This window comes from Acipenser ruthenus, chromosome 17, assembly GCF_902713425.1.
Source record: "Acipenser ruthenus chromosome 17, fAciRut3.2 maternal haplotype, whole genome shotgun sequence".
Lineage (NCBI taxonomy): Eukaryota > Metazoa > Chordata > Actinopteri > Acipenseriformes > Acipenseridae > Acipenser > Acipenser ruthenus.
In genome coordinates, this window is record NC_081205.1 from 19,262,007 (window position 1) to 19,277,188 (window position 15,182).

Below are 15,182 nucleotides of genomic sequence, written 5' to 3' on the forward strand. Positions count from 1 at the left end.
GATCACTGGTCTTGACACTCATTTGTAAAGAACATTCTTGATGTTACTGGATCTTTTAATCCCAACCTAGCTTGACTGCAGCTTCATTGGTAAAGGCAGTTTAGACACTCAAAGCCCCAACCAGGCTGAATGATGCACACTTTTGCAATTGCATTATCTATACATTTGCTTGTATTCGACGAAGAAATGGTTGAAGACAGCAAGAAAAGACTGACCAATGAAGCCCGAGAACTGGAGATTTTTATCCCCAAAACTTTTTTTTTTTGTTTGCTATGTCATGTAGTATAAAATATTTAGGGCTTCTGATTTTCGGTTTTAACCAATAAAAAATGTAATCGGAGTATAGCCAATAAACACCAGAAAACAGTGAAAATGGTTACTCAATTCACATTGACCACCCCTTTCCCATTAAAAAAAACAAACTGCCTTTCCCAGTGCAGCTGGGCAATGTCCCTCCTTCCTGACTTGTATCTATCATTGATTCAATCTCTATACTTTAAACCCACCCCAACTACTGAGTGATGGCACATTCCTACATTTCTATTGGAGACTCCACTTGCGAGATTTAAAACAAGATTACAATTAGGAATGGAGGCTTGTTCACAGGATTTAAAGCTGTATTACAGTTAAGATGCAGAGGATTTAAAACAAAATTGCAAATTGTGGCAAAATGTAAAAAAATGCCTACACACGAAACCCCCAGAAGAATGATTTTGGTACAACTTAAGTGTGCAAGCACTGTCCAGTTACTACTATACATATTTTGACAGAAAAAAAGGCCAAGCATTTTGTAAAGTACAGTAGACTCCGCGAATAGGAACACCTCCTAAGAGAACACTTCGCCTAAGGGAACACCCTTGTGGTGAAACTGAACTTTACTTTAAAAGAACACCTTCTTGGCACCAATGGCGATTCACTCACAACGGATACAGTACTGTTTTGTAACCTGATAACTCCTCAAACTTGAATTAAAATGGTCAAAAGCGACTTGTCATCAAGAGGGTCTTGAGGCACAATGATTGGTTTATTAAATCTTTCCAGAACCGCTGTCATATCATTGACTCGTTTTGTATTCTGATTTCCATGAGTGCACCTCATCGCTACAAACTGGCATGTAAACAAACGTCAAAAGGCGCAACTATATCAGTTTATTAACATTAGTTTGTCTGTTACTTTATTATTATAGTTTATTAACATACACTTGCCTATTGATTTTCTTTTACTCTTCAGTTCATTTCATATGTTGATGCATGTGCATCATGACAAGTAATACATATTTACTGATTCATATTGTGTCTGGTGGCTAACTCAGTCTTGCACTTCGCTTGCATCCCGAGGGGTGTTCTTTTAGCTGGAGACTACTGTATCCGAAAACAATAATTTCCTACAGTATATAAAAAGCGAAAGCTACGAAAAAAACGATTTACATAACTCAAATAGCTAACAATAAGCATCAAAGTTGAATTAATAACCAAAAAACAGAAGCCCCAAATATTGTATATGAGCATGGACATTTAGTTTATGCGTTATGGCTCTTGCTGTCTTGAGAGTCCTTCATTGCACTCCCTGAAAACCATGGTTCCAGTTGGGATCAAAGTGCTCTCAAATAGGACATCTTACTGTAGGCAATTGGAAAATATGGGTGTTTCTCAGTCTGTTAATACAATTGGTTTATTAACCTTTGGCTTTGAAAACCTGTCTATAGATGCAAGTCTTGGTGACCTCCAATGTTACTTTTACCTCCTGAATCTCCTTTGAACAGAACAGCAATTAATAGGAAGGTGTAGAGCTTTTGCCAGACATTACAACCATTTAGTAGTAGACACAGCAGTCTGGACACAGATTTTGACAGAAGGGTTTCAGTGCTGCTTTAACACATGCTTTGGGAAAGCATCTTTTTCCAAATGAGATATTTGGCATCATGTTCCAAAAGGGCCTGTAACCACAGTAGAATTGAGAGGTCCCATGTTTCAATCTACCTTTTGAAGATTCAAAAATAGGAGTTTTGTAGTTTTCTGGAATTTGCCTCATACCATGCTCTGAACAATGGACAATTCCAGTATCCGACCTATTAATAATGAGTCCAAATTCAAAAACTATTCACACTAGTACCCCTCCTCATAAAGTTCAAAGCCAAACTGCTTTTAAGGTCATTAATTTACTATACCAATAAAATTGTTAACACTAGACCATGCTGCCTCCCAGGTGCACCATTTCCTAGTGACAGGACCAAATTATCTCCTTCTCTCGGCTCCAACAACTGTTGCTTCCCTTTAATCACTGGGACAACATACACCAATGTCCTTCTGCTCTAACTTAAAGGCCTTCCTGGTTTCTAGTTCCTAAGCTCCAACTATTAGACATGCTTACCAGTCGGCCATACTGCCCTTCAAGCCACAGTTCCCAGATCTGTTTAAATCTGCTTCCAGTTGCGTGTCTACAAGTACATATTTTCAAGTTCCACAGGTAACCTATTTTATTTTGGAGAAGTACTATTTTAATTTAGCAACATACAACTCCAAGGCTGTATTTTTTGTTTAATTTAGAATAACATGTAATTATGCATGAGCTGTCTAGTTCCAGAAGTGATGCCGACTAACTGGCTGCACAATATTTATATAGAATGATCCAATACGTCCATTCCCTAGGCTTGTTTAAAAGTCACATCTGTGATTATATCGAGGATGCTAAATAAATAAATAAGTCCTTCTCCAGTTAAATAAAAAGATCCAGTATATTTGTCCCGAACCAGACCAGAGTCCAGTTCTAGGTTTGTAAATGGAACCAGTGCATTGTTCCCCCCCCCCCCCCCAAGACTGGGCAGAAAGGGGCTGGAGTCCAGTTGTTGCAAAAATGACTTATCATATTAAAATATCCTGATGAAAGAGTCCCCTCTCTTAAATGCAGGCACTAAAGGATCTGGGTTCCAGTTCTAACATTAGAAGGTCTGCCTCCAAAATGGACAGAACCCAGTTTGGTGTTTGTTGCATTAAAAGATCCGGTGGCTTTGTCCTAGAGAGGGACTGAAGCCTGTCTGTCCTCCTGAAATGCTGACTTATCTCCTCCTGCTATGTGTCTTCAGTTTCTCACCCACGGATAGTAAATTTGCCACTTGCTCTGATGATGGAACTGTTCGCATCTGGGACTTTCAGCGGTGCCATGAGGAGAGAATCCTGCGAGGTATGTGTATCCCACAGCACCACAGACACTGCGCCTTTTGAGTGTTTCGTACTGATTTTACTTACGATGCATGTGCACACATACAGTACATGCAAATCCACATGAATTCATGTTATACTGTATGTTTCCCCACTATTACCAGCGTGAAAGTTTGTTTTAGTAGCTTAAGTTTGAACAGTGAAGTACTAGGCTTCTTTGTAGAGCTATTGCAAGTTGCAATAGCAAAGTGCAAAAATGAGGACAGGTAAAATGAGAGGTAGTGGGTTTGGGTATTTATTCATTGTTCATGGCCATTAAATAAACATGGTCCTTGGTTTAGGATTAGAATGTATTTTATGAATGTTTTGGACAGGTAGGAAGTTGTTGATGATGCAGCAGAATTCAAATATTATCATGGCCTATTAAGAGAATTGTTACTCCATGTTGAGTATGAAGAAGGAGTGATGAGGCATTGTTTCACTCCCAAAAAAGATAAGGAACAACATGTGTCGCTGTCATAAAGTAAGTTTCTTAACTACTCAGTTGCAATATCTTTATTTTAAAAACAATTGTGTTAAGTTCAAAATGCAAACTTGCTGTTGGTCCATTAAAAATGTATCTAAAACTAGACAATGTATGTACCCTTCAATAAGAAAAAAATAATAAAACCCTTATTAAACACTGCGCTATATTAAGCTGCTTGGACAAAAATACAAGCAAATGGTCATTCAACCAGCCACACTTTTTGCGCTGGTCCTAACATTTATTATTTTTACTTATTTATTCTGAAGAAAAAAACCTGGCAAGAGATTACATTAAACCAATAAAATGTTGACATTAAAACCTGGAACAACTTCCCTATTATTAAACTAACTTTTAGTAATTCTGAAATGCAAGCATTGTAAATGGGTGCAATTTAAAAAAAAAAAAAAAAAATTGTATCGGTATGTTTCACATCGGTCGTCCATTACGCTGTACTGTACAAAAAAATTGGTTAATCTTACTTGATATTCATTAATGAAGTATTGAAATAAGCCTTAAAGTATAAGGTGCAACCATTCAGTCGTGTGTAATTGAAAAGCAGGGTAATTGTATTGCTATTCCACTTCCATCATCTTTTCTTTTGGAATTCAAATTCAATTGCCATTTCACAGTATGCTGCCGTTCCCCACCATTGTGCATACTTCAATTTAGGCAGAGGCAGGAAGTTGAAGAATATTGCACACTGGAACCACACATTTGTAGTTTAGAACATGTACCTGTTTTAGGGATTTATATTTCAGAATAGAAATAAGTGACGCTTTCTCAGTAAATTAACTTCTCAATGTGTTTTACTGTACATGTATCCACTCAAGTGTACCAAGTGATTCTGCTCCGTGCAAATTGCATCTGTTTTTTATACCCTACTATACAAAAGATCAATTTAACATTTTATAGTATAAACATATGTGGTGCTGTAAAATGTGTACTGTGTTCATTCACCTTTCAAAAAATGTATAATAAAACAGCTGATTTGTAACTTTGGTAATATTTGTATTGGTTCAGTGAACCATATTTGAAATTATGCAGATTGCTGATTTTTCTCTCCATTTACACCATCTTTATACTTGGTAATACAGGGCCTAAGATCCTTAACTGATTTAAAATGTTAGAACAAGAAGTTTGTATGTTGATCAACCTTGTTTTGTCTTGTTAGTATAACTGAAGGGTTATGAAAACTTCATAAAGTTGCACTTTGGGTTGTCTTTAAGCTGTAGGTTTTGTTGCGTCTTTAGTTTCAGATGCAGACCTCTGCAAACTTTTTTCAAATAAGTTTCAAACATGTTATGTAATAAAATCAATATCTACAGTATGTTTTATAAATGTGAAAGGTTATATACCTGTATTTGCCATGCATGTGTTCTGAAAATCAATTCCACAAACTCCTACATTTAAAGCCTACTAACTGAATGACTTTCGAAACCTATTGATTCCAGTAACCAACAGGATCAAAACGTCACGTGGCATGACACTACTACCTGGTGTGCCTCTTTGTTCATTACCTGCTGGTACAATCTTTTTTTTTTTTTTTTTTGAGCAATAATTCAGTGTTCCACGTCATTGACACAGGGTGACATGTGAAGAAGTGGAAATAAGAATAATTGCACAGCAGCCAGGTTTTCCAGTGATCATCCTTATTTTGTAACAAGCTCATGTTTGTCCCACAGTAAAACCTTAAATGGCTCCAACTGTGCAATGATTGTTTTAATACAATCCCAGTTAGAATGTTTAGTCATGGCCACATTTAAATTAAGCCACAATGCCCTTTTAAGCCAGATAAACTGTCCTGCAGCGAGTTTACCGTCTGTCTGTCCATAGATCTGTTACACTTGCCTGTTGTGATTTACTTGTGTGTGATACTGATAGCTCTGTTTTACTTTTCTTCAGTATATAATCCATTCCCTGTGGACTGCAGTGTTTGTAGATCCCATGCCAAAATTTTAACTTTCAGTCATACCACAGTTGCACTTGCTTAGAGTTGGATCCAAAACCTTTTGACCCTTTCAGTCCTGAATTTGTTTTTTGTCGAGCTGAAGAATGAACTCCTTTATTGAGTATACGTGAACAGGACAATGTATTCGTTTTTAAAATAAGTATATATATTTTAAATTGGACTTCGCAGCATAGATGATTACTACCACACAGGTAACAGAATATCCACTAGTTCATATAACCTCTTCACCTAATACTGTTGCTGCATCCTGTAATTGTTTTATATAAAAAATATATATTGTTAATAATAATAATAATAATAATAATAATAATAATAATAATGTAATTATAAATTAAATATTAGAAATCAGCCATTCAAGATTTGTCTTGTCCTGTGTAGGTCATGTGTCTCTAACTTAAATCGTTTTGTACAGTTTGAGCAGCTTCACTTCACGGTCTTTTCACCCAAACTGCACAAGATGACATCTCTTCTAATAGTAATAGTAGTGGCATTATTGCAGTGAAAGATTATTGGACAGAAACTGAGTTAAAGCGTAGGAATAGATTTCGTACCCTAATGTAGCATCAGCTTGTACTGCAGCGCTGTCTTTGAATGCAGTGCAGTCCCTCTATAACCACTTCATTCAGAGCTGGTCCTCGCAGAGGGAGATCTTCAGTGTCACAAGGTCTGCAGCATCTGCATATGATCAAATACAAGCAAACAACCACAATATATATATTCAACAGCAGAAATATATAGTGGAATGTGTTCATGCGTAGGAACTTGAAATAGTCAGTTTTCCAGTAATATACAAGTTCATAAATGATGATGCTTCCCTATTGGAAGATCATTTGTAAACCAACCACCCATATTAATCAATCCGCAACAAGCACAGTACAGAATTCAAAATAGACAAGGAAATTTAACAAAACAATGATCGTCAGGCCAGAAAAAGAATGTAAGAGGGGAAAAAAAGAAATCAAACAAAACACTGCTGATAACACCTTACTAATTTGTATTTGAATTCGGTTGGAGAAACAAGAGAACCACATACACAAAAAGCATTGGAGAGTCACAATTTGTGCTATTGGTAACATCAATTTCATCTCCATGTATTTCATAATGATTGGTTTTCATTCCTGCAATTGTGTTTTTTTTTTTTTTTTACTAATTTTTTTCCCCCCCCAAACCTTAAACAAATATGCCTTTCTATTAATTACTGCCCCAAACCAGTTTGAGACATGTTTTATTATGTGATAATATATTCTAATCCATACAGTAAGCTTTCCCACGAGGGGAGCTTGTATGACTTTACTGTCTTAATGTTTGGTACACAGCTGTCTTTGATTTGTTCATACTTAACTGCCATTATCAGTGTTGTCCAAATAGTTAAACCATTTCTTTGACCTACTATTTTAAAATAGAGAGATCAACAAAGCAGATTTTATTTCACAGATCTGTTTTATTTCTCCTTTATGCACCCAGGATGCTTTTTTATTCTAGCTCCTGTTTGTATCACAATGGAGTTCTTTTCACTTCCAGTTGTGCAGTTTTTAACACTGCCACTTTCAAGCTGTCCTCTCAAACACCATTGTCATCTTATTTTCTATTCTACATGAATATTTACTGATTTGACTTTCATTTCTAGATCAGACACACCATGGGTCAGCATAGTCCTCTTGATATGCCCAACAGGGGAATTAATACCTGGTTCTCACTGGAATGCTTGTAAAAGATCTGGGGTTAGATCACTTCAGGAATCAATTCCATTACTTCGGACCCAAGATCGTTTACTTTTTACACTACTGATCACATTATGTGTGCCAACATCAGTTTCTGGCTCTCTTCCATATTTTTCTGTCCCATATCTGATCCCAGATCAACTGTTTTTCTGATTTGCAAATTTTAAATGAGCTCAGCTCACACTAAATATATGTATCTAACAACATTGAGCGTCCTAAGCCCCACACAAATTCCAGTTGCTCATTTTAGCATGAGTTTTCCCTGCTTAATTTATTTCATTTCCTGGCATGGATTACATGCTAAATTAACCCAGGTTAAACCAATTAATATAAACGCACCTGAGTTGTTCCAGGATTCGAGCCAGGAGGCACATATTTTTTGGTCTTGGGTCGGTTCAATTAAATTGCCCCTGTGAATGATTTGTGTCTTTCCCACTACTCTTCAAACTATCTGCTCAAAGTGCTTGTACCAACATTGGTACCACTGATGATCTTAATTCCGACTCGTTGGGATCATCATTTAAACTCGCATGACGTTTAGTGCTGGTTTACAGCGTACTGAACCAGACCGTTGTTGTCACAAAAAAAGTTCCACATTAACAGTTAGTCCAATGACATTGGAGACTATGTTAGTCTGCTTGCTCAGTCCCCCTTTTCTCAATATTTGCTTGCAAATCTGTGTAATGAGTTAACATAAAAACTGATCATTCTGTTCCTTGTCATCGGCCAGGATATATTATTATGCTCAATGTATGTATTTTTTCTTTCTTTCTATTAAGCATTTAAACTTACAATACTAATAAAAGTTGACCATAGTCATTTTCCACTGGAACTTTTCAGTTTCACATGCTAATACTATGCATTTACAGTGTTTTTTATTATAGTTTTACTAAGCTTTACCATACCCCCTGTGCATCGTGCTTAACAGTACTTTACAATGCGTTCATGATGTTGTATTTTATGTAAAACTTTCACTTTTATTAAGTCAGTGTGTTTCTCTTGGTAGAGGGTAATTTAATTAATAGTATTTTGTTTTACCTTTGCAATTCTAGTGTTTTTTTAACCTAAGAAAAGACTGTGTTGAGTATGTGGATATTAAGAATGGAACAAATGGTGTAGTTTCCCTAAAATGTATCTCTTGATTTGTTTGTATACTGTATTCTTGATATTGCGCATGTAATGTATGCAGATTATTAATCTCAATTTAAATGGGGATTTTTTTGCTTATTAAAATATTATATAAATGTACTTTAGAATATTGAGAGTACAGCCTCTATCAAACAGGCTACAAGTCCTGAACATTTAAGCACAGTGTGGTTATTACTGTAGATTGTCCTGCTAAAATACACAGTTTAAAAGCATGAGTTGTGTAGGTTGGTGGATTCCACTTATATCAATGTTAAAAAGGAATACAGTGGACATTGCACACTGTATGCTATTGAAAAAACAATTAATCGTGTAAATAAACTATAGAGTGGAGGGAAAATAATGTGGTCTAATTCTGTTTGCAGTACAACACAAAGAATGTTTCTTTTAAAACGTTTAGGAGATACTGGTCTATGGGTTGGTTCCCATGATCAGTCTTGACTTGTTCCACTCAGCTAAACTAAGTAACTGAATCTTCTGATTACTTTGCTGCAATTGGGATTTCTTTTGTTCAGTTCTTTGGAATGTTCTAGTCCAGAAGTTATTCTGATTGAAGTGGACTAAACTACAGGTACACTGCAATCAACGCCATAAGTCTTTGTGTGAGTGTACACGTTCATTTTCAGAGGTACAATTACATTCACATTACAGCACAATATCTAGTTGTCTAAGATATGGGCACAGTATGAAATTAGCACTTTTTCCTCCAGTACCTTTATCAAATGTATTGAATCCTTTTCAGTGTTTGGGCTTTTTGTGTTCAGCAGTAGCTGTGTTTAAGGGGTAGAAACACACAATTGAGGACAATGCTATATTGTATTTAAAGTTGCTTTTTTTGTTTTTGCTGCCATCGCTGGTAGATTTGGGCTGCCTCACCCAATGTATTGTTAGGTATTACAAGAGAAATGGTCTCCACTGTGGCACTATTAATTTTACAACTAAACCTTAAAAATAAAAAATACTGATTTGTTTTTGTCATTTACAAATAAGTAACAAATTATGTTGTAAAAAAAACATTGACCTGTTTTATAAGCAAGAAGAAAATCAAGCTTGTTTTGTTAGGGTACTCTTAAGTTCTCCTTTTTGAAAAAAAACTTAAATTGGTAAAGCAGCTTGCATCGGTCAGTTTAGTCACAGGCTTTACCCCTTTCTTGTGCATTCATTCAAATCCAACGACAGAATGACTAGGCAAATCACGCTGTTCAAAATTTTGCTGCATTGCTAATTAGAAGCGGAGCGTGATCCTAGTAATTCTCCAAATTTCAGCTGTTTGATTTTAGGATTAAACACACTTTCTGTTTCATATGTACTTGTTCTATACAGGATATTGAGCATTCATTAAGTTTATTTGTTTATTTCAGTCATAAGGGTGGCCGTTGGATATTTGACCATCCTCACTGGTGGAATAACTACAGTACTTGAGCATGGAGTGTCCTCTATATCCCTGTGAGGGGATCTTTAATGTAGTTGGCATTCTGCCACTGTCGCATCTCCAACTGCTAATCTCGTAAACCATCTGAGATTGCACCTTCATGTCTTCAGTGTAATGGAAAATCTAACGGCACTCTTCTTGACTTGTGATCTAAGATGACTTACATTGTGGCTTTTCTGTTTCTTGATGATAAAGACCAATGATGTATCACTTTGAGGTACTGGCTTTATACAGACGTGCTAAAATTTGTTGGTACCCCTCCACAAAAAACGAAGAATGCACAATTTTCTCTGAAATAACTTGACACTGACAAAAGTAATTGGCATCCACCATTGTTTATTCCATATTTAATAGAAATCAGACTTTGCTTTTGATTTTTTATTCAACATAATATTGTAAATAATAAAACAAATGAAAATGGCATGGACAAAAATGATGGGACCTCTAACCTAATATTTTGTTGCACAACCTTTAGAGGCAATCACTGCAATCAAGCGTTTTCTGTAGCTCTCAATGAGACTTCTGCACCTGTTAACAGGTAGTTTGGCCCACTCTTCCTGAGCAAACTGCTCCAGCTATCTGAGGTTTGATGGGTGCCTTCTCCAGACTGCAAGTTTCAGCTCTTTCCATAGATGTTCGATAGGATTCAGATCAGGACTCATAGAAGGCCACTTCAGAATAGCCCAATGTTTTGTTCTTATCCATTCTTGGGTGCTTTTAGCTGTGTGTTTGGAGTCATTATCCTGTTGGAGGACCCATGACCTGCAACTGAGACAGAGCTTTCTGACACTGGGCAGTACGTTTCGCTCCAGAATGCCTTGATAGTCTTGAGATTTCATTGTGCCCTGCACAGATTCAAGGCACCCTGTGCCAGGCGCAGCAAAGCAGCCCCAAAACATAACCGAGCCTCCTCCATGTTTCACTGTAGGTATGGTGTCCTTTTCTTTGAAAGCTTCATTTTTTTGTCTTGTGAACATAGAGCTGATGTGACTTGCCAAAAAGCTCCAGTTTTGACTCATCTGTCCAAAGGACATTCTCCCAGAAGGATTGTGGCTTGTCAATATGCCTTTTAGCAAATTCCAGTCTGGCTTTTTTATGTTTTTCTGTCAAAAGTGGAGTCCTCCTTCTTCCATGGAGCCCACTTTCGCTCAAAAAGCGACGGATGGTGCGATCAGAAACTGACGTACCTTCACCTTGGAGTTCAGCTTGTATCTCTTTGGCAGTTATCCTTGGTTCTTTTTCTACCATTCGCACAATCCTTCTGTTCAATCCGGGGTCGATTTTCCTCTTGCGGCCACGCCCTGGGAGGTTGGCTACAGTTCCATGGACCTTAAACTTCTTAATATTTGCAACTGTTGTCACAGGAACATCAAGCTGCTTGGAGATGGTCTTGTAGCCTTTACCTTTACCATGCTTGTCTATTATTTTCTTTCTGATCTCCTCAGACAACTCTCTCCTTTGCTTTCTCTGGTCCATGTTCAGTGTGGTGCACACAATGATACCAAACAGCACAGTGACTACTTTTCTCCATTTAAATAGGCTGAATGACTGATTACAAGATGGGAGACATGTGTGATACTAATTAAAGAAACTAATTAGTTTGAAATATCACTATAATCCAATTATTTATTATCTTTTCTAAGGGGTACCAACAAATGTGTCCAGGCCATTTTAGAATCTTTGTAGAATAAGCAATAATTCATCTCTTTTCACAGCTTCTTTGCTTTATTCTATGACATACCAAAGGCATGCAAGTATACATGATAAAATAGCTTTTAATTTCATCACTTTTCAGGAGGAATGAAGCATTATTTCAATGAGCTGTAAGGGTACCAACAAATTTGAGCACGTCTGTATTTAATAAACTTCTGTATCCTGTAATTCTCTGGGTCAAGTTCGATTGTGGATATCGTACAAGAATAATAAACACTTCATCACACTTGTACCACAGATAAGTGGCGTAAAATAAGAAGCAAATGCCCTTTCTTAAACACTACACACCAAACAACAAGGGTAAAGAGTGCCCTAAATTGTTGTAGTAAGGTAGATTGTAATCCAATCAAATTAACAAAGTCAGTCTGCTGTGCCAGGATCCTGCTTTTACTTGAAAGGTACTTTACATGCATTCAGGTTATTTTAGAGTAAAAGGTATTTAACTAAAGTTTGCTCTACCCCTACTTTTTAAATAGGCCAGTACAAAAACAGTGATAAAGATAAGTTAGTGCTAGATTTGACTCCTGTCCCCTGTGTGATTCAATATTCTGGTAGCTTTCTTTCTTTTTTGGGTAGCTTTGTTTTAAAATCTGTTTTTATACTATAATTACATCATAAAATGTTTTTGCTGTTCTTACCGTGTAGGATATTTAAAATTATAAAATTGACAGTTTTTTTATTAAATTAATAAAATTATTAATAAATGCCCCTGCTATGTTTTAAAAAAAATAAAAAAAAATAATCAAATACATTTTCTTTATTAAGCATCCCCTTGAGGGAATCTTGTATGTTTTTGAAAACATGCTGCCACTACAACTGCTAAAATGCCATAAACCATTTTGGATACGCACTTCTATATTTTCATACTTGGCACACAACTGTATTCTGTGATTTTACTATTTACAAGTTCCAGTCTGACTATTGTGCTTGAAAAAATCAAGCCCTTTGTGTCAATGATTTACAAAGCTACCACCACAGAGCATTATATCTCAGAAACCAAACAAGGTAGTGACTTGGTATGTTTGCAGGGTTACATACACCCTGCTTGCTATATTGAGGTTGTATAGCTTTTGAAGTTTCTACTGTATAGAGACAGTACAGCTTTACTTATTGCTTTAATATTTAGTACACAGCTGCATTCTGTTATTTTTACCAGTTAATTATTGTTACCTGTTGATTTCCACGTTTGGGTATTGTAATTGTTACAGACCATTTCCTGTAGAGTTGGCACACAGTGTTTTTTATTTGATTCTCTCAAAGTTCCATTACAGGTGGTGTCAAGTAGAAATTCATCATTTCACTGACAGATCATTTTAACCTCTGGACATATCAAATATCCATTTTACTTAATGCTTAAAAACCACAAAATCTGGTATGTATATAACCTTACATTTTGCTCAAACACGTGTGATAATTGTACTCTTTACCATATATTTCATACCTGAAATTGTTTGTGCATAACCTAACAAGGTACGTTTTTGCTCATGTGACATTTTTGATGTATTAAAATCACCAATACAATTACAAGATTCTCTTATACACAAGAACGCTTTGTGGTTTTTCACATATTGCACAGAAGACATTTGCTAAAGTATGCTGCACTTGTTTCTCTGTAGCAGTTCTTTGTTCATTATTGTGATTTATACACAGCTATCAAGGACATTTTCTTTAATGTTTTGTTTTTAAATATGTAATTGATAGCCTCTATCCACACCAGCTGCTGTGCACATGCTGTCTAAGCTGGTCTGGAGGGGGTGACCACAGCAGAAACTGACGGGTCTCGCAGCCAAACTCGACAGGTCCTGCCAGCACTTTGTGGGTCTGCGCTGGTAACACAGGTTTTAGCGACACAGTTGGGAGCATAGTGTAAAAGTTAAGCTTTACTACTTTGAAACCAGCACTCCAGATGAGGTTTTGTACACTCTTAATATGTATTTTGGCTGAGTAAAATCCAACATTACCTTGAAGTCATGAGTACTTTCTATAAATACTGTACATACTTTAATGCTAACTTATGGGGTATACGTTAACTACTGCCTTACATTAATGTTACGTTGAACTCCTGTACAAAAAATAAAACTGTTTTTCACAGCCATTTAGTTTTGCCTTAATATTATAGTCCAGAAGCTGCTGTGTTCACCGAGTCGAAAAGCCAGACTTATTGGTTAACGTGTTTCTGGCCGTTCCTAGACAGGCTACAATTAACTGTCCTGGCATTTCTATGATCCATTCTCTAGCTAATGCGTGGAGGTTATTCACAATTGACCTTGAGATGGCAGGAACCAACAAAGTACAAGGAGCTTGATAACATGCAAGCTGTGCAGCAAAATTGCTCTCCATATTCTTTATGCATTAAATTTAAATATCATATGTAATTCATATTTAAGAAACCTCACAAAACTAATATTTTCAAATGGGATTGTGAGGAATCAACCTTCATAAAGCCCCTGTTACTTCTGCTATTTTTTTTTTTTAATCCACTATAATAATATTTTCAGTACGTGTGTCTCCCTGCTTTAATGCATGTTACTCATTCGCCTCTTCCCCAGTCTACATTCCATGCTGCAGGCAGTCTGACCCATCATGCTAGTCCCAGTTTGCTCTGTACAGCTCAGTAATCACTCCACCAGGCACTGCCCTCTGCACACTCCCGTACTGGAGATTTGAGCTCAGATATTCAGATCCAAGATTAGTACTAATCATGCTCCCTGAAACCAATAGTAAATAATATAAACCTAATATTGAAATTGTTTTCAATTTAGACACATATAACATCTTTAGACTATTACAGTAATTGCACAAGCCGGTCTTCATTTAAGGTGTCCTGAAGTAATTTATCTTCACACCTGTTGCTTCAGTGAATAGTACAGTTATTGCCCACATCCAGTACTTTTTTTACTTTAAAACTTAAAAGAAGTGCAAAGTCCATTTTTTAGAGATTAATTAATGTTTATCTATTAATACTAAAATACATGTTTAAAAAGTCTGTTTTTTAATGTCTTTAGTAGTGCTTCTATTTGTGTTATTATTGTATTTGAAATGAGCACAAAACCTAGAATATTATATGAATTATCTACCTTTCTCTTTACTTCGCCAGTTAGTTATTTGTTTAAAGTATGCAGAACCAAATAAACCAACAAGGAGGCTGTGTGGTCCAGTGGTTAAAGAAACGAGCTTGTAATCAGGAGTCCCCGGTTCAAATCCCAGCTCAGCCACTGACTCATTGTGTGACCCTGAGCAAGTCACTTAACCTCCTTGTGCTCCGTCTTTCGGGTGAGACGTTGTTGTAAGTGACTCTGCAGCTGTTGCACCCTAGTCTCGTATCTTGTAAAGTGCTTTGTGATGGTGGTCCACTATGAAAGGCGCTATATTAAAAAAAAAAAGAAGTCCCAAATTAAAAATTGGGATTGTACAGATTACAAAAATGATCTAGTATGCTGTTTTGAAATTATAAAATAAAACATCCTAAACAGAGAATTGCTGAGGACGTTCTTCAGGATGAGTTCTGAGTATCAGA

At 36.4% G+C, this 15,182-nt stretch overlaps 1 protein-coding gene across 4 annotated transcripts in view; it reads left to right on the plus strand.

Annotated features, from left to right (window-relative positions):
• The window catches only part of wdr33 (WD repeat domain 33), a 59,649-nt gene that overhangs the window by 16,376 nt on the left and 28,091 nt on the right, over nt 1-15,182 (plus strand). For all 4 annotated transcript variants that reach the window (XM_058990045.1, XM_058990046.1, XM_034039753.3 and 1 more), the window contains exon 7: nt 3,083-3,180. In XM_058990045.1, the coding sequence (XP_058846028.1) occupies nt 3,083-3,180 (98 nt within the window). The remainder of the gene's footprint in view (nt 1-3,082; nt 3,181-15,182) is intronic.